General features: G+C 44.9%; 1 protein-coding gene across 1 annotated transcript in view; it reads right to left on the bottom strand.

Annotated features, from left to right (window-relative positions):
• Positions 1-24270, bottom strand: part of Snapc3 (small nuclear RNA activating complex polypeptide 3) — a 208260-nt gene that overhangs the window by 51687 nt on the left and 132303 nt on the right. The window contains exon 2 of the mRNA XM_012514850.2: positions 16557-16716. Coding sequence (XP_012370304.1) covers positions 16557-16716 — 160 coding nt within the window. The remainder of the gene's footprint in view (positions 1-16556; positions 16717-24270) is intronic.

Below are 24270 nucleotides of genomic sequence, written 5' to 3'. Positions count from 1 at the left end.
CGTTACCTCATTTGCATATGTACCTCTTGCGTTACTTAGCTTTCTGGTCCCTGAGAAACACTAGCCAACACTCCCAACACAATGGAGAGGGGAAGAAGTCTAATTTGGTTCATGGCTCAGGGGATTCAGTCCAAGGTCATGTGACAGCCTCTGTGGCAGAGAAGGGGTGGGACCAAGCTGCTGAGTTCATCAAGGCTGGGACACAGGGCAGGAGCACAGTGCCAGAAGGGGTTGCTGAGCCCACGGAGCTGAAACAGAAAGCTTAACACCTCCACTCTGGCCACTGCCAGTTTCACGGCCAAGCCCTCCTCCTCCAGCCACACACAGCTTCACACAAACTGAGTAACAAGTTAATCATTCTGCCTAGCTTGTTATAACCATCCTGCTCACCAACAAGAAAACAATTATTTGCTCTCCAAAGTTCCAAAGTTCTCAGCATGTTTCAAAAATCCAAGTCCAAGTCTCTTAGCTGTGAATCTCTATAAAAACCAAAACCAAGTTACAGAATTCCAAGAGCAATGACACACGGTAAATTTTCCCATTCCAAAGGGGAGTGATAGAAGGATAGAGAAGACATGGAGCAAAGGGAATCTGCAACCCCAGAAGGCAAACATTCAGTCCTATAGTCTGTACTCGGCGTCAGCGACACATGGTGGTCAGATGCGTCGCAGGGGCTTGCATGCCCCACTACTGCAGGCTGGCTGAGCATGACTCGCAGCACCATGACTCGCAGCTTCGTGACTCGCAGCACCATGACTCGCAGCATGGCCTCCCTTGCACTGGCTCTGCTCCTGCTCATGCACTGCAGCTTTCCTCAGCAGAGGTCCCACATGCTGGGCATCTCCAGTTTCCTGAGGTTTCTGCTGCAACTTCGGCTTCACTCCCTCAGCTTTGCACCCTGCCTGCTTAGGGGCTCCTTGCCTGGCCTCCGAGGCCTTCCTTTGAAATCTTGGTGGAAACTTCCTTCACCCCACAACTTGCACATTTTGAATGCCAGCAAAACAAATGTCTGGTGGAAGATGCCAAGTCCAAATGCAAGCCATGGCCAGGCCCCCTTGGGCCATGGCAGCAGCCGCCCCTGGGTGCCTGGGTAGCTGAACTCGGTGACATGGATCCCTAGGAGCCAGCTTCGCTAAGCAGGGCTCCCAAGGCTCTCTTCTCAAATGAAGGGCTTATGCTTTTTTTTTTTTTTTTTTTTCAGAATCGGGGATTGAACGCAGGCCCTTGCGCTTGCCAGGGAAGCCCTTCTTCCACTGAGCCACCTCCCCGGCTCCAACACTTTCATACCTTAAGCCTGCACTAGGTGAGGATGTGCTGACTCTTGAGACGCTCCTATGGCATCTCTTGTTACCACTGTGCACATACTTGTTTCTTTTTTGAAATAACATTAACCTTTTTAGCACTCACATTTCCTTTCTACCTATTTGTATCTCTTCTATCCCACTTCAAAAAGATGAATTTTTCAAAAGAGAGCCCAGTGTAGGCTACATAATGATACCTTGTCTCAAAAAAAAAAAACAAACAAACCCAAAAACAAAAAAAAAAAAAAAAAAAATTAAGTCACTAAAAGCAAGGGAAGCTAGAGAGCTTATTCAAGTTTCCTTCTCAGTGTCAAATTGAGCAACAAAAATAGCTATGTATGTTTTAGTTTTCATTTTATTATAATTCTATTTGCTTATCTTTATGTATTTAGTAGTCTACAGGGTCTCACTACACAGATCAGACTCACAGTGACCTTCCTGTTTTCAGCCTCCCCGGTGCTGGGATTACAGGCACGCACCACCATGCCCAGTCTTAATTGCAGTCTCAGTGCACCTCAGGGATGGGGCCAGCACAGCGTCTGGTGCCAGGATCGAACCCTGGTCATTACACCTGCCTAAGCAGGCGCTTTAGTCAGCTGAGCTATCTGGCCAGCCCTTTTATTATAATTTTAATAGCATATAATTCATTTTCTTTCTGCTCTTTTTGTAGGACTAGGAATTAAACCCAGAACCTTTACACTGGACTATATCCCTAACCCTTACTTATACTTTTTATCTTGAGACAATGTCACTAAGTTGTTAAATTGCCCAGACTGGGCTCTTTTGTGTGTGTGTGTATGTGGTACTGGGGATTGAATTCAGGACCCTGCAGTTGCCAGGCAAGCTCTTTTTTTTCCTGAGCAATCTCGCCTGCCCTGGGCTCTAGTTTGCAATCTTCCTGTCTCAACCTCCTTGAGTGCTGGGATTGTTAATGTGTTCCACCAAACCTGCCCCACTCTCTACCCCATAAACATTGCGAGCTCTATCCTCCGTGAGGCTGGCCATCTTCTCGTGTTTGGCTACCATATAGATAAACTCGCTTGCAAAATTTGAATTTCTGGTGATTGGTACACTGTGCAGGAGGCCAAACAGGCCCAGTCCAGTAACAAACTTGTTCCAGCTCTGACCCTTAAATATCACCCAAAGTACACCGTGATCAGGTAACGAAGTCACGCTGAATGAAGGCGACTGAGAACAGGCAGATATAGAGAAAAGCTTTTGGCTTCTTTACTGTCTAAAATTAATTTCACCTTTGCAAAGGGACTTTGTGAAGCTGTCCCTTTCCCCAGAAGAGAAGTACCCTAGTAGCAGGTAGGCGGGCCAACAGCGTGTCTGGTGTACTGTCTACGGCAGGTCCCTCCCAGCCCTCCCTGTCTGCTGCCACTTCCCTCTGCTCCTCTCAGGGTCTTGCTGGGCCTGCTCCTCCTGCCTTGAGACCCTTAGACTGCAGCCATAGTGGCCGATGCCTGGCTGTCAGCGTGGGCACGGAGGCAGGCCACTCACAAATCCGAAGCCAGTCTGGGCAATTTAGTGAGACTCGGCCTGAAATAGCAAAACCTCATCTCAAAATAAGCAAATAAATTTGAAAGTAAATATCATAGTGTTAAGTTTTGAAAGTGACTTATAATGCCAACAATGTAAAATGACTTTTTGGGAAAGTCTCCAAACGTTGTGATATATGTAGTAGAAATGGCTGTGGGCTGTTCCTCATTCATGTCCTTCCAGATTTTGTCACCTGAGAAGCAAGGGCCTTTATTTTCTGCCTATAAATAGCAATAAACTGGCCTGGTGTGGCGGTGCACACCTGTAATCTCAGAATTTGGAAGGCTGAGGCAGGAGGATCGCTGCCAGTCTGAGCCAGCCTGGGCTATAAAGTGAGTTCAAGGCCAGCCTGAACTACATAGTGAGACCCTGTCTCAAAAGACAATCTCGGGACCGGGGAGATGGCTCAATAGAATAAGCGCTTCCCTGGCAAGTGCAAGGGCCTGAGTTCAATCCCCGGTTCTGCAAAAAAAAAAAAAAAAGACAAAACTAACTAACTAAATAAATAAATAGCAACAACCCAAAAGGGATGGAGCAATAGACAGAGAAGCATCCACTCATGCATTCTTGTGGACTAACTTACTTTCTTTTTTCTTTCTTTCTTTCTTTCTTTCTTTCTTTCTTTCTTTCTTTCTTTTTGTACAGGGTCTCCCTGTGCATCTCAGGCTTGTAGTGATCCTCCTGTCTCAGCCTCTCCAGCGCTGGGACTACAGGCATGCATTACCATGCACCGTTTGGGGACCAGCATGGCACACCCAGGGTTCCAGGGCTGGCGTGGCAGGTGGTACTGGGGACCGAACCCAGATCATTGCACTAGTCAGGCAGGCACTTAGCCTGCTGAGCTATCTCCCCAGCCCTCTTGGGAGTTTTAGTACAATGGTACAGTCCCTATGCATCTGATCCTTCTTTCTTGAATTTATATTAAAGCATTTTTTGAACTTTAAAATGGAGAATTTAGTGATAGTTCCCAAGGATGCTTTGATTTAAAGAATACTGGTTTTACTATAAATAATGTTTTTCATGAGTGTCCAATTAAAATTTAGATAATCCGATGGCATGGAATGCATAAAATGGGATTGTTGTTCTTCTTTTACAGGGAGCATACATAGTCTTGGAAGAATGAAAAACAGGGCTGGTGAGGTGGCTCAGTGGTCTAAAGCACCTACTTAGAACATGCTTAGCAAGAAAGCACAGGGACCGCGGTTCAATCCCCAGCACCACATGCCAGCCCGCCCCGCCCCCTGGTGGGCTGAGCTGGCCACACACACACACACACACACAAATAAACAAAAAAAATTTAAAAAAAGAATGAAAAACAAAACGTGCAAAACAAACTCAAAACCAACCCTGTCCCTGCAAAGCCAGGATTTTCCCGCTTGTACGTTCTCCTTTGTTTCTCTGTTTGCTTTGCTGGGTGGTGGCTGAGCGGGGCGACACATGCATGCAAGCTAAGTGCTGTACCTTTGAGCTACACCTTTCACCAAATATCGTGTCTTCCACTCTCTACAAGGAAGCTTCTTCTTGTATTTGCACAGGGTCTCGCTACGCAGCTCGGACTTGTAGTGATGCTCCTGTCTCAGCCTCCCAAGCGCTGGGATTACAGGTGAGCGCCACCACGCGTGGACTCAGAGCAGCTCAGTGCAACAGGGGGCACAGCATGTGGTATCAGGGATTGTACCTTGGTCCCTGCGCTTACCTAAGCTGGAGCTTAGTCCATGGAGCTATCTCGCCGGTCCTACAAGGAAGGCTTCTAAAGCCCCAAATTTCAGAGGACTTTTTCTTCAACTGGAAAATGACTGCAGGATGTGCAGTGGCTATGGGCTTTGTTTGCGTCCCTCCCAAATTCATCCGCCATAGGCACAATGAGACTTTAGAAAGTGGGGCTTTGGGGAGGTAATTACACCAACAGCAGAGACTTCATCAAAGGGATTGGGGGCTGTCCTGGATGGTCTCTCATCGCGGGGACAAAACACCCAACACCTAGAACTTGAAGGAGGAAAGGTTCGCTTTTGGTTAGGGCGCAGAGGTTTCAAGCTGCAGTGTGCTACCCCAAGCCCCGGCAGCATGGCGGAGGTGGCTTGCTTATCTGCGTGGGGAGAAGCAGAACGCAATCTAGGGAGGAGGGAAAGCAAATCTTCCTAGGGCACTCCTTTGGGCCCCCCTCCTCCAGCCAGGCTTTCCCTCCAACCTCGCATTTACTTTATGCAAGTGCTTATTCTGCTTGAGCTATCTGCCCGCCATCTCCCCGGCACCAACATCACATTTAGCTATAGACTCATCAGTGGACTAACGTGGCCCAGGATCCAGCCATTCCTTAAAGCCCCGTGATTGCACGAGGTTTTGGGGAGAGACCTAGACAGAAACCATCACAGTATGCTTATAAAACAAGTTCCAGAGAACTACCTCCTTTCCTTGTACTACCTACAGACACAGCAAAATGGTGCTGTCTCCGGAAGGCCCTCACCAGGTATGAAACCTGCTAGCACCTTGATGGTGCACTTCTCAGCCTACAAAACGAAGAGACATAAACTTCTGCCATTCATGAGTCACCAGGCCTGGTGCCGTGTTGTAGACGTCGGGAGTAAGATAGCAGTTGCGTTTGTCTGCTTCTCCTAGTGATTCCAAAGAAGTAGTCATATCCTGTCAGAAATAAGGCAGAAGGGGGGCTGGGGAGATGGCTTAGTGGAATAAGCGCTTCCCTGGCAAGTGCAGGGGCCTGAGTTCAATCCCCAGTTCTGCCAAAAAAAAAAAAAAAAAAAAAAAAGAAGGCAGAAGGAAGGTTGCTTAAAAGAAAGGAGCCCGCCTATGTGAGAAGGCTTCGACCCGGACACACGCAGGGCAAATTTCTCTGCCCTTTTTTTCCTACCAGCCATAGATCTCCACTTGCACCTATGTTTTTCTTTATTTTACGGATACATTTTAGGTATATATCATGATAACATTCATTAAATAGGACGGGGGCCTGCCCCTTAGCTCAGTTCTATTAAGTGACTGCTTCAACAAAGCCGTGAGGCTCAGGTTGCTGTGGTTCGATCCCCACAACACAAGCCAGCCAGTCATGCCTTGAAGGCATTCCGAGAAAAAAAAAAAAAAAAACACAAACAAACAAAAAACCACTTCATTAAATAGGGAGCTTGTGTCTGTGCCTGATAGATCTTGCTTATTCTTTTCTCCCATCCCCCTCCCTCCAACAGCTCTTCTCCCTTTTCCTTACAAAAGCTTTGTTCCTATTTTTTCCTTCTATTCTCTTTTCTCTCCTGCTGCGCTTCTTTTCCTTCTCCTGTGTTCTCCTCCCCACTTGAACATTTTCTTCCCGTTTCCCAATATCTGTTATACATTTTGGTCCTTATTTCACATTCGGTTTTTCACACCAGAGAAATAATGTAATATTGAAACATGTGTGTCTGATTTATTTCACTTAAGAGTAGCTTCTTGGGCCGGGAATATAAGGATCAGCGCCTGCCAGGCAAACGCAAGGTCCCGGGCCTGCCCCCTGGCACCAAAAAGAGAGTATTTTCTCAAGTTGCATCTGTTTAGCTCCAAATGTCTTAAGCTTATTCTTTATGGCAAAGTGCTCCACTGTACTTAAAAAACCCAAAACATGTCTTTATCTATTCCTTGGTTGATGGGCAGTTGAGCTGTTTCCAAGATTTAGCTATTACAAATCATGCTGCTGTAAACACGAGTTCACATATATCAGTGTGGTATGATGCTTTTAGTGCTTTCAGGAGATACCAAGAAGGGGACTATCTGGGTCAGATGAAACTTCCAGATTTATTTAGTTTTAGAGGAATTGCCACATTGATTTTTACAGTGGTTTCACCAGTCTGCACTCCAAACAACAGTGAAGAAAGTTTCCTTTTTCTCCATAAATCCACTGGCATTTGCTATTGGTTGATTTCTTGATGATAGCCATTCTTGCTGGAGTGAAATGAAATCTCATCATTGTTTTAATTTGAAACTCACAAACGACTAGTGATGCTGCATATGTTTCATATATTTATGTGCTGTTTGTTGTAGCTTGGGGTTTTGCAAGGGGGGGCAGGGTAATACAGGACACTTAACTATGAGATTATTTTATAATAGTCATCCCAGACCGGGCATGGTGGCGCGCACCTGTAATGCCAGCGCTTGGGAGGCTTAAAGCAGGAGGATCACTATGAGACTGGTCCGCGTGGTGAGATCCTGTAGCCGCTGTACTAAATACATAAAATAATAATAGTCATCCAAAGAGTCATGTACAAAGAGTGCAGGAACTCTACCCATACACTAAAGACCAAAGAGTCCAGCTGAGGGCTTGGATCCCATACAATGTCCTATGGGAGTCCAGCTGAAAACCTAGAACTCATAACAATGCCTCCCAGGGGCTAGCAAGATAGCTCAGCGGACTAAGTGCCTGCTTTGGCAAGCCCAAGGGACCAGGTTCCATCCCTGGTCCTGCATGCTGCACTAGCCCTGCCCCTGGGGTGTGCTGAGCTGGAAACCAAGTCCAGGTATGGTGGTGCATACCTGTAACCCCAGCACTGGGGAGGCTGGAAACAGGAGGATCACTAGGAGTCTGAGCTGCATACTGAGAACCTGCACCAAATACATAAAATGAAAACAAAGAAACAAAAAACAGTGCCTCCCAGGCGCACATTTGGAGGCCCATAGCCCACCACAGTGTCCCACTCAGGCCTGTTTCATGGGGAAGGCCCAAAGGTGGCAGAAACTAGAAAATTAGCTCCAGTGGGATGAATGACATGTGCCAACAGGCTGAGGGATTTGCACTGAAGCGGGAAGTGACACGCAAAGTAAGCACAAGAGCTCCCCCAAGAAGCACCACAGCCATCCTCAGTGACAGTGAGGTCCTGAGCTCCACCAGCGATGAGGACAGCTGAGTCCCCGTCAGGAAAGCCAATGGGACAAGCTTCTCCAGGACACTGAGTGGTGCACCATCTTCTCTTCTGGGGCCAGGAGGTGATGCTCCAAGTGAGGAGCAGAGTTTTCCCAAAGTGAACTGCGGCTACCCTTAGTGACAATGAGGTCCTGAGCTCCTTCAATGATGGGAACAGACAAGGTCATCAGGAAAGCCAGTGTAAGACCTCCTCCAAGAGAGCCAACAGCCCCAGGAGAAGCAGCAGCTCCAGCTTGACCACCAGTCAGCAGGTCACCACAATTGCTGTTTCTCCTTCATCTGAGAAGTATCTGTTCATTTCGATCATTTTTGGATTGATTCTTTGAGTTTGGAGGGTCAGATTATTTTGTGTGTGTGAGTTCTTTATATATTCTAGATGTTAGCCCTTTGTTTGAAGAACAGCTGGCAAAATTTCCTTTCCTCACACTGTGGGTTGCCTCTTCACTCTGTTGCTGGTTTCTCTTGCTGTGCAAAATCATTTTAATGAGATCCCAGCTATTGAGTCTCTGTGATAGTTCCTGTCAAATTGGGATTTTGTTCATAAAGTCTTCAAGACTTTAAGTCTTCAAGAGTTCCACTTATTCTGTCTTCCAGAAGATTTAGTGTTTCTGTTTTAATACTGAGATCTTTGATTCATTTAGGTTTTAGATTAATATGGTGAGATACATGGGTCTAGTTTTAATCTTTGGCATGTGGAAAGCCAGTTTTCCCAGCATCACCTATTAAAGAGGCTGTCTTTCTTCCAGTGGAGGTATTTGGCTCCTTTGTCAAAGATAAGGTGGATGAATGTGATTGAAGTTATTTCTGCATCTTCTAGTCTATTACTTTGATTCTTAGGTCTATTTATTTATTTGCCAGCACCATGCTGTTTTTATCATAGTAGCTTTGGATTATGATTTCAAATTTCTCTGTCTCTGTCTCTGTCTTTTTGTGACATGGTTTTGTTATGTAGTTCAGGCTGGCCTTGAACTCACTTTGTAGTCAAGGCTGGCCTCAAATTCACAGCAATCTTCCTGCTTTATCCTCCCAAGTGCAGAGATTATAAGCATGTGCCACTATACCCAGCCTCTTTTTCTAATTCTGTGAGGTATACTATAGGTATTTTGATCACGATTATATTACATGAATATAAACAGCTTTGGAAGTATGGCCATTTTCACTGTATTGGTTCTTTCTACCCAAGAACAAAGAACATCTTTCCATTTTTCTGATATCCTCTTTGATCTTCTTTGTCAGAATTACATAGTCTTCAATGTAAAGCTCTTTCCCTTCTTTTGTTAGATCGATTCCTAGGTGTTTCATTTCTTGGGTGCTGCTGTGTAAGGTGTTGCTGTGCCTGTGTTTTTAAAGGTTCCTCTTCTCACTTCACATCATTGCTGAGGGCAGCCAGCTACCAGAGCATCGCTACCCACATATGACGGGGCAAAACATTCTTTCCTTATTTTCTTTTACCAACAAGTTTCTGACTCAAAGAGCACTCAAGAACACTGTTGTCTTTGAGCCCCATGTCTAACTTTGGTGTTTCTTATTATCCCCACCTGCCCCAGTGTTTCTTTGCAATGTATTCTTTGAAAACTGCTTGTTTGGTTTTTTTCTGTCTTGCTACGCAGCTCGGAGTCTCTGTCTCAGCCTCCCCAGTGATGGGACTATAGATGTGTACCACAACGCCTGGTTTCAGTGGTTCGCTGGACACAGGGCCGGCACAGCATGCGGTACCAGGGATTGAACTCAGGTTCTTGTACTTGCCGGCAGGGGCTTAGACCACCAAGCTATCTCTCTGACCCTGAAAACAATTTTCAATAAATAATATTTATGTATAGTCAAAAGTTTTAAAAAGTATTGTGCAAATTGTCTCACTTCTACTCTTTCATTGTCTTTGCAGTTTTCACTACCCCAATAACTAATTTATTGCATGGAAATAATCATTTGACTTTTTAACATAATATGAATTTATATACATACATATATGACTATATATATGCAGACATACATACATATATATGTTTAAAACAAATGCCAGTATTGTTCTAAACCTTCCTTTTATTAACTTGGCTTTATGTCTTAAAAGATCTTTCATATTTGTAAATAGTTGCCTTCATTTTTTAACAGTTTCATTGTCTTCCATCAAGTGGATGTACTGTGTGTGTCCAGCCCGTGCCCTATTCATTTGTGTCTGTATTGGTTTCAATTTGTTACTCTCACAAAGCTGCAATGTTTAATCTTATATATAGTTATTTTTTACATGTACAAATCATTATAAAGCTAAATCAAAATAGTGTGATTGTTAGGTTTAATAGTTAACATTCTTGTAGTCTCTCTCTCTCTCTCTCTCTCTCTCTCTCTCTCTCTCTCTCTCTCTCTCTCTTTCTTCAGTTCTGGGGATTAAACCCAGGACCTTCACACAGGCTTACATTTTATCCTTTTAGGAGAGTTAAGGTATGTTACATACATGTACAAGTTCCGCATGATGAATGTAATAATTGTGTACTACAAACATGAAAAAGACCAAAAAACATTAGCAATTTTTAAAAATTTGAAATTTGAAATAATGTTGCTGCAAAAAACAGAGCACAAAGATCCAGCTACAGAGGCCAAGGAGAGATAAACAAATTTTATTTAGCCAGTTGGTGGAAGCCACTCCGCTGTCTGTCGCCAGTCAGGAGGGCGGGCCCTGAGAGTTTTGCACTGGGTTCTTATACATTTGCAGGTAACCATGGCAACTTCATTATTTTTACCTCTGGAATTTTTCAAGAATGTCACAAGAGCTGTTTCCCAGGGGTTTGTTAGTCAAGCAGGATATGGTTAAGTCTTAGTTTACCCTGCAGCTGTCCTGTTTGTTTTTGCAGTTAACTACCTGCTCCTCCATGATGGGTTTTATGGTTGAACTAAGTGGGAGGGGTAAGGAGTGAGCTCACCCAGAGCTTAAGTGACTTCTAAGATGGAGCCAGGAAGTGCATTAACCATGTCAACAGGTCCCACAGTGTGGCTGGGCTTGAACTTGCGTTCCTCCTGCCAGGGCCTCCCACGGTTCTACGACTATGGGTGTGAGCCCCAAGGCCAGCTCTGGCAGCAGTCCTACCTTTCTTTCCGTGGTAAACTCTTATCTCACTCTCCCACACTCACTTTAAACATCAGTTGCTCCTTGATGACCTCCTGGTCTCCTTTCTGAGCACAGTTACTTGCTCCTGCCTCTGTGTCCCTTTGCCCATATCGGTACCTCCATTATAACGTTTAGCCCTTTCTACCGAGATTACTTGTCAATGTGGTAGTGTCCTCCATCAGTCTGTGTTGTTGAAAAGCAATGATGCTGTCTGCTACAATTCTGTAACCCCAGGACCATGGGCCAAGGCTAGCATGCTGTGGATTTTCAAGACAGATGGGAGAATGAACGAATATGTGGAGAGATGGATGGATGAATGAGTACAATGAAAAGATTACTACAAGTGAACTAAGTTCTAAGACTTACTGTTTTGTGGATAAATTGGAACTGCCACTGTTAGCTGCACAGCTGTGTCACTGGGCTTTATTACTCAGCCTGGCTGGTTAAGGAGACAGATGAGGGTCTAGACCAGGAAAGGGATACACTGAGCTCAGATGAGTCCTGGATAAGGCTTGGGATCCTGTAGAATGCAAGCACAGAAATGGATCTTCTATTACTATTTATTGTGTGCTTGGTGCTGGGTATTGAGGTCAGGCCCTGTGCATGCTAAGCATGGAATCACCAAAGATCTGAATAGTCAAATCTCAAGACTCTAGCTGACATCAGAGCCACGCTTTAGAAGCAGGAAAAGCTCTTGGACTTCTCCTTTGAACACTGACAGAAATGACTCTGGTCCTTGCATTTTTTGTCTCTGATTAAATCCTCAAAGTTCTCAGAAAACAACCAGATGGGTCCACACCCTATCCCCTTGGATCATCCAGCTGTGGCTAAAGGGCAGATTGGATGACATGGGCATGGCTTTGGAGTCAGCTGGTAGGTGCCCGGTAGCCACAGTGATTTTTGGCTTCTAGAGGTACCAGGTGGCAAAACAGTGTGAACCAGTAACGAGGAAATCAGGGGAAAGAAAAACCAGGTCAGTAGGGCAGGAGATGAGACAGGAAGACAAGCAACAGCCCGGCCATCAAAATGTGGGTGACAGATGTGGGGGAGGTCAGCAGCCAGATGTGGAGTTGGAGTCATCTGAGCACATCTGGACAAGGCTAAGACTGACCTGGGAATGAGAAGAAGACTGAACCTGCTCTGTGGGAATGAGTTGGGAGATTTTTTTTAGAAGGATATTCGGTCTGGAAACAATCTTGGCCTTGTGTGCGCCTGCCTTGATTGAGAACTCGGGGCCAAACTACTCGGCATTCCTCCGCACTTGCCTGACAGCTGCCACTGTTAAGGAAGGACTACGCGTGCCTTAATCCTCACAGAATGGGCCAACTAAACCCCCATGTGTTTCGGGTCACTCAGCTCTTGGTGCTTGTTCGTTTGCTCCTAGCTGACATCATCGGACCTTGAATCTAGCAGCCCGCTGGTGTGACTGAGGAAGCTGGGGGCGGGGGAGACTAGCCTTCCTTTTGCGCTTATTACAGTACTCCAGACATGCAAGGGACATCGTGGGTACATTACTGCATTTTCAATCCTCAAACCAGCCCTCTGAGAGAAGAAAGCACCCTCAAGAAGTAAGCTACTTTACTGAAATATAATTGACGAATTGAAATACTATTGTCAATATTAAAAAGTATTAAAGTTATGTCATAAAAAGACATATAGGGCTGGAGGGCTGGCATGTGTGGGGCCTTAGGTTTGATCTCCAGCATAGACAAATGCTATACATACCTAATGGTTAAGCTTAATGAGTTTGGCTACAACTGCCCTCCTGTTCTACCTCCATAAATACGTCCCACCTCTATAAGCGTCCTCTGGAAGCACACCTCTTTTTATAGGTGAGTCAATTTATACCAAGGAGAGTAAAGTCACTTAAAACTCTCCGAGATGCCAGTGCTCATAGCTCTTCCTTCATGTCACCTGTGAGGGTCCCTTGGGTCATGCACACTGGACCCACGTGTGTATCACAGCCCTGGGGCTTGAGCCAGGCCTCATGCACGCTGGACAGACACTCTACCACTGCACGACGCCTCCAGCTCGATGGTGCCTGTCCTGATAGCGACATCATCCCAGCCATGATGTCACAGGCTGTACAAGGCCCTTGGAGTCCTACAAATGCGACATCAGGCTCAGTGAGGCTAATAATCAGGGGATGGCTCCGTCTGCCATCCCCGGGGGCGGGCCTGAAGTAGTTGCCCGCTCGGCTCTTCCACTGCTCTAAAAACGCCTTATCTCTGATTTCACAGCCCCCGAGGCAATTAGAGACTTCTTCTGCTTTAGAGAAATTTAATTTGATGCCATATTTTGTTAGCTACCACAAAAATATGCCAGTATCCTTGACTTTCTTCTCCAGTCTTTTGCTAATTTTTTCACATAGTATATAACCAAATAAAATGGAATTGAGGGCCACATCAGCATGAGGTGACATTCCCAAGGAAACTTTGAACTTACCTATATGGTTTTGTGGGTAAACTTATTTACTTATTTGTGTGTGTGTGTGTGTGTGTGTGACCAGCTCAGCCCACCAGGGGGCGGGGCTGGCCGGCATGTGGTGCTGGGGGATTGAACCGCAGTCCCTGTGCTTTGCTAAGCTTGTTCTAAGTAGGTGCTTTAGACCACTGAGCCATCTCGCCAGCCCCTTTGCAGGTAAACTTAATGCATATTCTCTGCCTCTTAGATGTATAGAGCTGATTTTGAAAAGCCCCCTCCCACCACTTTTGGTAATGGGAACACTGTTTTCAAATGAAGTATCCAGAATTCCAGTATGTAAGCCAAATGTAAATGAGTTTGATAAAAGCTGTCATAGCAATAGCTGAGAAGTGACATATACTATTGGGAAAATAAGTGTATATCAGAAAAGACATTTATAGCTAAAAAATGAAACAGACTTTTATGCACTTGAAATTAACAGAAATTTGCTGTGGTAGAGAACTTAGTTAACATGCTTGAAGCTCTGGGCTCAAGCCCTCGAAAAAAAAAAAACCACCAAAAACCAGAAACAAAAGCCAGCATAGTGTTTTCCATACCTTGTAGTCCTAGCATTCTGGAAGGTCGGCGCAGGAAGATGGTAAGTTCAAGCGTAGCCTGTGCCACTTAGGGAGTCCCTATCTCAAAATAAAAGCAGAGAGGGCTGGCGGTGTAGCTTAGTGTGAAGGCCCTGGGTTTAATCCCTAATACTGCAGAGAAAGGTAAGTAATTAAAAAAACAACAGAAATTTGGAAGTAGAAGGATGAGAGAGAAGTGGGGAGGCGGAAGACTCAGCAACATTTTCCCCAGGGCTCACGAAGCTGGGGAAAAGCCCTTTGTAAGAGTGGAAGTATATGGTATCCAATTTTAAAGTGCTGAGTTTCTCTGACGGCAATTTTGGTAATGAGAGCATTGTTTTCACATGTATCTATCGGAATTCCAACATGTGAGCCCAATGTAAATGAGTTTGGACAAGCTGTCATAGCAATATCTGAGAAGAAAAGCATTCTACTGGAGAAAGGAAGTTCATTTCCCTGGCTTTGCCTGCTATACGCGTAGGGTGTGAAGGAGTCTTCTGCTTGCTTCTGGGGGGTGCAATGAAAATGAAAGACAGAGACCAAGTTCCTCGTAAACTGAATTCATTCACTGAAGGTAGACATGGTTGGTCCATGGAATGTATCTAGGTGTGCGGTAACACACATTAATTCTTCCAGAGAATTCTAGGAACTGGATGCAAACATTATTTCCATTTTAAGGATGTGCATTTGTACATCATTACTCAAGGAGCAAGTGGTGAGAGTAGGAGCTGATTTTGGATTTTCTTGACTCCAACGCACACCTCTTTTTTTGGTAGTGGTTCTGGTTTCAAACTTAAGGCCTTGGGCATGCTAGGCGAGTGCCCTACCACTAGACTCCCAGCTGCAAGACGTATTTCCCATGCACTCACTGCCCTGCGTGGCTACTTACAATGAGAAGTGATTTAGCCAGGGACAATACACAAATCTGGAACTAGTGGAAGTATATGCTTTTTACTCTTTTGTTATCTTCCTCCTGAATTTGTTTGGCTTTGTTATCAAATGCTTTGTAGTCACAATCTTAAAAATCTGTTGAGGCCAGGGAGATGGCTCAGTAGGATAAGCGTTTGACTGGCAAACGCAAGGATCTGAGTTCAATCCCCGGTTCCACCAAAAAAAAAAAAAAAGCAAAAAAGCTCCAGAGCTCACCCTGACCTTCCACCTAGCCTGTGGCCCAGGCTAGGCTCCGACTTACCCAATGACTTCGGCCTCAAATGGGACCGCAGGCCTGCATCAGCCATGCTGAGCACACCAAAATCTTTTTTTTTTTTTTCTTTTGCAGAACCGGGGATTGAACTCAGGGCCTTGCGCTTGCCAGGAAAGTGCTTATTCTACTGAGCCATCTCCCCGGCCCCACACCTTCATTTTTGAACAAAAGTGGATCACTTGGTGGTTTTTGTTTTTTTTTTTCCTTTTCTTTTACTATTTTCATTTTCATACCAGGAATTGAGCTTAGGGCCTTACGCTTGCTAGGTAGGCACTTAGCTGCTGAGCCACATCCCCAGCCCTGGATCACACATTTTGATCATCCTTCATTTCCCTCTAGACTTTAACCTTAATAATTTGAGATTTATTTCAAAAATATAAAAATTTTGATTAAGTAAAAAGTTTACAGGGGCCCGGCCTGATAGCTCAGCAGACTAAAGCACCTGCTTCAACAGAGTGCAGCGGCCAGGTTCAATTCCCCGCATGCTGTGCCGGCCCCACCTCTGGGGTGCACTGAGATGGCAATTGAGACTGGGGTGGTGGTGCGCACCAGTAATCCCAGCACTTGGGAGGCTGAAAACAGGAGAATAATTACGAGTCTGATCTACGTAGTTAGACCCTGTAGACCTTGCCCTAAATACAGAAAAAAACCCTTTACAATTAAAGCAAAACCCAACAAATCTCTGTGGACAACTCTATTACAGAAATTTCAAAATAGTTCTAACAATAATAGTATTACTTGGGGCTGGTGAGATAGCTCAGGGGCCAAAAGGTCCTGTTTATGTAAGCTTAGACAAGCATAGGCAAGTGCGCAGAGGCTGTGGTTCAATTCCTGGCACCACGTGCCACACTAGCCCTGCCCCCAGGGTGGGCGGAGCCAGGCCCCAATCCCAAATAATCCTATTGCTTAATTGAACACATAATTCCCCATGGAGATAATTTTGAATGGACAATATTAATTACTTTCATACCAAAAGATATTAATCACTATCATTATCTTAAGTACTATAAAGAAAGGAAATCACATGCATGCACCTTCCCTTTGTGCATATGTGGATACAGATTGCTGAGAACCCAGAAGGAGATCTTCAGGAAACGTCTAGAACAGCATAGATACCCTGAGAATCAGCGCACAAAAAAGTAGGCCTCACTAGGTTTGGAGGCGTGGCTTCACTTCCTTAACAACTAAATCCTCACAGATGCCAGTTGCTAGCTATAGCTTGAGTGTGTCCCCTGAAGTCCATGTGTTGGCAGCTCAGTCCCAGCACCGCTGTGTTGGGAGGTGAGGAGAGGCAGTGAGGTGTGAGGGTCTGCCTTCGCGCCAGAGGCTGTACTGGGGGAGCAGCTCAGTTATTGTGAGCGTGGACTTGGCCCCTCGGGCTCGCTTGGTGCCCAGGCGCTCTCGCTTTTCCTACATCATCCAGTGCTTACTAGAGAAACAGGTTTACTACACGCTATCCCAGTAGATCACCTACAAGACTGGTTCACAATGGCGGCCCACAGAGGCAGGTGTGGAGGGCTGCAAAAGGGCCATCTGTGCACTGGGGGTCCCAAGGATCCAGGTGAAGTCCTGGAGCTCAATGTGAGTCCACATCAGGAAGTCAAAGGGGCTGCGATGAAGGCTGTGGGCCCGTGCTGGAACCAGGACACCCAGTCCAGAGTGAAGGTGAAGTCCCAGCAGAATCTCCTGTAAAACAACAGAAGCAGCTTTCTCATGTTTTGCTTCCCTTTTCTGCCCTCCTGGTAGCAGTCCTCTGCTGGTTGGCTCTCCACATCCGGAGCTATGCCAAGCCAATCTAGTCGGGTGTTTCTTACTCAAACTGGCACAATCAATCAACCAGCACGAGTCCCATTTCTATTGTGGATGACACACACGAAAGCCCTCGACACTGGGCTTCCTAACCTCCAGAAATATGAGAAAGCCATTTCCTTCACTTGTTACCTTCACTCTTGCATTGTTGTAGCAACAGGAAGCAGACCAAGATGCTGTGTTCCCCGTGGCTAGGTAGCTTGTGCCAGTTGTCACCCTCCTCCAACTCCCTGATCTGCCCTCTCTTCACCTCTACCTGGTGGAGTGTGTCTTTCTTTTGGGACTTGCCAGTGCGCTGCCTCTTCCCAGCGTAAAGACACTCTGGACCTTGCTCCTGTTTGCATATTAGCCAGCAGCATTCGAGGCCTGAGTCTTCCTACCATAATACCAGACCACTGGATTCATTTCTCTCAGTGAGCTGATGCTTTAGTTTGCTCCTAAGCTCATACCCTAACTTCTCTGACTTGGTTCATTCAGGTACCACCCACACCCCAGTGACAACATAGCCAACATGATTTTTTAAGACTGTAGGTGGGGGCAGTGCTTATACTTGGCTGGAAAGATCTGATAGATGGAAAACAGAAACAGAGCCAGAAAATGAGACTAAAACTAGTAGCTAAAAATAGGGAACATGCATAGGGTGGGGAAAGATAAATTACAATCAGGATGGCATCAGCTGTACTTATAACATACCTAGGCAGATAATGATGAGCAATCAATGTGATATACAGGCTGGTGACATAGCTCAGCAGACTAAAGTGCCTGCTTAGGCAAGCACAGGGACTGCAGTTCAATCCCTGGCACCACATGCCACACCAGCCCTGCCCTCTAAGGTGGGCTAAGCCAGCCACACACACACACACACACACACAAAAAGCCTGCTTACAATGTGGTATACAATGGCATCATCTTTGATTCAATAGCTATTGTGGGTATTTTTATTAGTAGTAGAAAAGTTCATAGCAATTTTCAACTTCAATATAGAGAGGCCTTTTTACCAAGATGGCACCAAAGGCAAAGAAGGAAGGCCCTGTCCCTCCCAAAGCTGCAGCCAAAGCAATAGCTTTGAAGGCCAAGAAGGCCGAGCTGAAAGGTATCCACAGCCACAAAAAGAAGAAGATACAAATGTCATCCACCTTCCACCGTCCCAAGACACTGTGGCTCTGGAGGCAGCCCAGATACCCTTGGAAGAGCGCCCCCAGGAGAAACAAGCTTGACCACCATGCCATCATCAAGTTCCCCCTGACCACAGAGGCAGCCGTGAAAAAGATCGAGGACAGCAACACACTTGTGTTCATTGTGGATGTCCAAGCCAATAAGCACCAAATCAAACAAGCTGTAAAGAAGCTGTATGACGTTGATGCTGCCAAGATCAGTACCCTAATCAGGCCTGATGGAGAGAAGAAGGCATATGTTCAACTGGCTCCCAATTATGATGCACTGGATGTTGCCAACAAAATGGAGATCATCTAAACTGAGCCCAGCTGGCTAATTCTAAATACATACTTTTCTTCCCAGTTTAAACAAACAAACAAACAAACATAGAGAACATTATGTGCATTTGAGTAGTTCTATCCACTTTTGCAGAAAGCAGGGATATATTGGGAGCCATGGAAGCTAGGAAATTGATTAAATGTGTGTTCAGGGGAGCAGGCCTCGGGGCCTAAAGCAAACAAGCTACCTCAGTCCTGAGGTCCTGCGCTCCTCCTCCAATACGAACAGCCAAGGTTGTCAGGAAAGCCAGCATGACAAGGTCCCCCAGGAGAACTGCCCAAGAGAGCCAGCAGCTCCCAACAGCTTCCCCAACAGACTCTCCTCCAGTTCTGTCTCTTACACTGCTGCCAACTATTCTCAGGGGGGCCTCCCACACCCAGCACCATGCTGGTTCACTTCAGCTGGGTGTAACAAGTTGACCACCAGTTAACAATCCACCACCCATTCCTGTCTGGTTAAGGTCAGCTATTGGTCACCAGGTAACCTTGTTACATGTTACTAACTTTGCAAAAGTATAAATAAAAGACCATTTTGTTGTGGGGGGAAAAAAAGGTGGCATATAATCTGGCCTTGAGAACTGCAGTTCAGACAAGGAAAAAAAAAAAAAGTGAAGCAGATCTGGATAGGAAAGGCTGCAGGTGTGTACTGACTCATTTTGCTTTCCCAGTGTGGGTTAGAGAAAGAGGTCATATTCTCTTTGATAACAAGTTCTGAATTTATATTTTCTCCTCTTTTTCTTTTGCTGTGTCTTATATACTCCCATGGTAACTTGGCAGTAAATCTCCACTTAATGTCTCGAGAGGAGGGGTCCTTGCGGCCCGTGATGAGGGTTGCACGCCAAAGGAAAGCACCTGGTGTTGACTAAGCTTGATCAGATGGCCGATCTCAGGGGTGATTCAGGTCTCAAAATCTTTCTCTTCAGTGTTACGCTTACTGTGCTTGTAATACCTCTGTGCAACTCGTGTTAGGTGTGCATTATTCTAATGAAATACCTGACATAATCAACTTAAAGAGGGGAAAAGTTTATTGTAGCTCACACATATGGAGGTCTCATTCTGTCATGGTTTGGGGTCTTGCAAGATGAACAATACAATACAGGATACATTTTATAAGATTATTTCATAATGAACTACCAAAGAGTCATACAAAGAGTGCAGGAAATTTGTGCACACATTAAAGAGCAAAGAATCCAGCTGAGGGCCTGGATCCCACTGCAATGTCCTGCATGAGTCCAGCCGAAGACCTAGAGCTCGTGACAATGCCTCCCATAACTCCACTTAGAGGCCTGGAGCCCATGACAATGTCTCACGCAGGCCTGTTTCATGGATTTGCACTGGAAAGACCCAAAGGTAGGTGGTGGAAGCTGTAAAGTCTGTGCAAGCAGGATCAAGGATCTGTGCCAGCAGGCTGAGGGATCTACAGTGGAGCCAGGAAGGACCAGAACGCCCCTCCAACAGTACCCCAGCCGTCCTCAGCAATGGTGAGGTCCCAGGCTCCTCTGGTGATGAAGAGAGCTGAGTTCCCATCAGGACATGAATGTCCCAAGCTTCTCCAAGAGGCTGAGCAGTGCACCATCTTCCCTGCTGGAGCCAGGATGCAAGATGAGGCCAAAATGAACTGCAGGCATTCTCAGCAACAACAAAGGTGCTGCGCTCCTCCTCCGGCAAGAACAGTCAAGGTCGTCAGGAAAGCCAGCATGACAAGGTCCCCCAGGAGAACTGCCCAAGAGAGCCAACAGCTCCAGCAGCTTCTCCCAACAGCTTCCCTAACAGCCTCTCTTCTTCTCCAGTTCTGCCTCTTACACTGCTGCCAACTATTCTCAGGTGGGCCTCCCACACCCAGCACCATGCTGGTTCACTTCAGCTGGGTGTAACAAGCTGACCACCAGTTAGCAATCCACCACCTGTTCTGTGGCTGGTGGGCCCTGTTGCTGTTGGACGTGTGGAGACGGGGGATGTCATAGTGGGAGCATGTGATGCAGGAAGCTACTTGTTGCTCTCATGGTGCTGAGGAACGAAGAAGAGAGGGAAAGAGATCACAAGAGACCGACTTCCCTCAGTCTCCTTCAGGGGCACACCCCTAATTCTGAGGTCTTTCAAACTGGCTCCAACTTTTAAAGACCCCACCACCCTCCGACAGCGGCAAGCTGGAAGGTGAGCGCACGTGGGGGTGTTCCAGATCCAGGCCGCAGCACTCCTGCAGGTGTGGTCCCAGTGTCTTAGCTCCTTACTCATCGAGGCATCCTGTGTTCTCTCCCTTAAGCGTGCAGCCCACACTCCTCCTCATGGTACCCCTCCTCACAGGGCACAAGACACCGTGAACTGAGGTGGCTGAACTGAGGGGGCTTTTTAGTGTAAGCCACTGTGGTGTCTGGAATTAGCTCCTTCCCCAACTTGCACATCAGCACCAAACATGGAAAGGGAAGATCATTTTCTTATTACAAAATCTTACCCATTCCCTGGATTGGGACAAGTATCATTTCTTTGAGAAGAGTTCCCCTTGTGTAAAAATGAATGATCCAGGGAGTTTCTTCTCTACTGAGCTTGGCCTGGGCACATAGTTTCTTCCAACAGTATTTCTAGTACTTGGGGATTAAGCAAACAAAAAAGAATAAAAGACCTGTTTCTTTGGAACACGGTTCTGAGTGTTTTAGACTTTGACATTTAGCTTCACACGAATAAGTGGTTTTGGAAGCCACGTATGACAGTAAGGGTAATTTATCCAGAATAAAGGAGGAAAAGTTAAATCTTAATAGGTATAGAAAAAACATTCATGAAATTAAAGTTATTGTAAAAATTTCATCAGACCACAAAAAATAATTACCTCAATCCGATCAAGAACATCTATAAAATTATATCTAGCTTTATATTTAATGATGAAAGATTGAATGCTTTCCTTTATAACATGAGAAGGCAAGTATAACCACACCTACCAATGTTGTGTTGTGTGTATGGAAGGTCTTAGCTAGTTTAGGAAAAGGAACAGAAGATACAAAGATGGAAGAGACACAGAAACAGTGCCACAAACATGACTCTCCATGGGAATTCCTGAAGAATCGATAAAGAAAGCTACTATCATTAGGCATGAAGGCACATACCTATAATTCCAGGACTCTGGGAGGCTGAAACAAGAGAATCACAAGTTCAAGTCCAGTCTGGTCAATTTAGCTACTTAATGAGACCCTGTCTCAGAAAAACAAACAAACCAACAATAAAAAAGACTGAGGGGGGAAGGAAGATAGTTCAGTAGAATACGCTCCTGTCTGGCAAGTGCAAGGTCCTGAGTGTGATCCCTAGTACCAAAAAAAAAAAGAATCCTGGAATCATTCCAAGCAAAAGGGCTGAGGATGTAGCTCCGTGTTAGGGCACTGAGTCTAACCCTGTGAAGGGTTATTATAAAAGTAATATGATGAGTTAATGTGAAACTAAATGTAAAAAATTACTCAACTTTCTGTGACCTTGCTTCCTTGTAAGACTGCAAGGAGGCTTGGTGTCCCATTGATAAATCATCAATAGACTGAGAGTTCCCAGGAAACAATGCTCCCAGAAAAAATGTATACTGAGTAATGGTCACGCTGTCCCGAAAGGTACTGTTCTATGTTAAATAACAAATTTGCCAAATAGGATGCAGTTTCTACCTTTAAAACCTCTATACTTCTGAGGCTCTTGGCTGTTTGTCCTCTCCTGGGTGAGTATGGTCAAGCGGTCCTGGGCCTGGGCCAGTAATTAAAAGGCTCATATTTAAATTTTAATTTGGGGAACCCTAGAGATGGCTCAGTAGAATAAGCACCAAGGGCCTGAGTTCAATCCCCGGTTTGGCAAAAAATAAAAATAAAAAATAACAAATAAAAAAATAAAAAAAAAAATAATAATTTGAACTCAAGTCTGGTTTCTATGTTGCGAACCCATAACAAACCCCCTATTTTTTTTTATGAAAACTTTGCCTAACCTAACATAAAAATATGTACATATAAAAAATAGTCATGATCCTTACTTTACACTGTTTGCAAAAAATCAACTTGAGGTCCACCTTAGCGGCAAACATCCACGCTAAAATGACAGCATTGGCAAGCTAAGCACAGATGCTTTGTGATGTTGAATTAGGAGACGATGAACCATAGTAAGACAAATTATGAATTGTAGAAGAAAATAAGTTGGAATTTATCAAAATTTTAAAAAGTGTGCTTTTGTAAAGATCTCTTCAGAAAACACTAAATCACACAGAGAAGATATTTGAAAACTTTATTTCGTAGCTGGTCATAGTGGCACACGCCTGTAATCCGGGTGTCTGGGAGGCTAAGGCAGAAAGGTTGCAAGTCCGAGGCCAGCCTAGGCTTCAGAGAACCAGTATTCCGGTCCGGGCTGGCTTTGCACTGGGCTACAAGCCCAGCCCTTTTATTTTTACTCATGTATTTATTTACTTATTTATTTTGAGGCAAGTTCTCACTGAGTTGCTAAGCTGCTGGGGCTGGGCTTGCTCTCGCAATCCCTGCTCAGCCTCATAGAGTGCAGGTGCATAGGGGCATGTCACCATGCTCGGTGACATAGCTGCTTTGAGGACAGCCTGAGCTACAGAGTGAGAACTTCTCTCAAAACAAATTTGGATCTCGTAAAATACTTGTATCCAATTCAATAATACAATAAGAGGGAAAAAAATACAATAAGAGGTTTCATTAAAAGTAGGCAATAGATAAGAACAGACAGTTCACCACGCAACACTGAAAAACTAGTAAAATCACACACAAAAATTATTCATTACAGAAATACAAATTAAAACTAGGATAAGCTAACATTACAAAGCAATGGAATGCTTTGTATAATACAAACAAGTGAGTGACAGTACTAATTTTTGCTAAGGATAGGAAATAACTATACTCTGAATTATACCTGTCTTTAACATACATTTATCATATATTCCAGCATGCTCAATAGTATCTATTTGAGAGCAATAAAAACATTTATCCATTTAAAATTTTATATGCAAATACAGTAGTTCCAAATTGGAAATAATGAAAGTGTTCACCAACTGATAAATGACTAATGTGTTGTGCTATTTAAAAAAAATGCACACAAAATGTGATGAACAATTCCCTCTCGTCTGGCACTACCATCCACGAGACAGAGAGGACCACTGATCCCCCAAAAGATGTTTAGGAATCTTTTTTTTTTTGGCCGAACCAAGAATTGAACTCAGGCCCTTGTGCTTGCCAGGGAAGCACTTATTCTACTGAGCCATCTCTCTGGCCCCTGTTTAGGAATCTTGAAATTTGCTCAGGCAAAGAAGAGTTTCATCTACATGAAATTCTATAAAAGGTAAACCATGGCGATAGCGAATGGGTTTCTAGAAAGGAGGACGCTGGAGGAGAAGGATGATCACAGAGCAGCCATGGAAAGGTTTTGAGGTGATTGGACAGTCTGTACCCTTTTTTTCTTTTTTCTTTTTTTTTTCTTTTTTTTGCCAAACTGGGGATTGAACTCAGGCCCTTGCACTTGCCAGGGAAGCGCTTATTCCACTGAGCTATCTCCGTGGCCCCAGTCTGTACCCTTTTTATTTTGGATACAGGATCAATGTAGCTCAAGCTGTCCTTGAACTCATGATGGTCAGCCCTAGCCTTCGAAGTGCTGGGGTTCCAGGTGTACACCACCATGCCCAGTTTAGGAATGTCCTATGTCTTGATTTTGTTTCTAATTCAGGACTGCCTATATATTTGTCAAAAATGTATCAGTCTATATATTTTAAATGGGTGAACTTTATAATGTATAAATTATACCTCAGTAAAACTTTTTTTTTTGAGACAGAGTCTAAAGTGTTTTCCCAGCAAACACAAGGTCCTGAGTTCAATCCCTGGTACCACCAAAATAAATAAATAGAGAGAGAGAGAGAGA

The sequence above is a fragment of the Octodon degus genome, unplaced genomic scaffold (genome assembly GCF_000260255.1).
Source record: "Octodon degus isolate 3935 unplaced genomic scaffold, OctDeg1.0 scaffold00044, whole genome shotgun sequence".
NCBI classification, from domain to species: Eukaryota; Metazoa; Chordata; class Mammalia; order Rodentia; family Octodontidae; genus Octodon; species Octodon degus.
The sequence above is the reverse complement of the archived record's forward strand: the minus strand, read 5'-3'. Positions and strand labels throughout refer to the sequence as shown.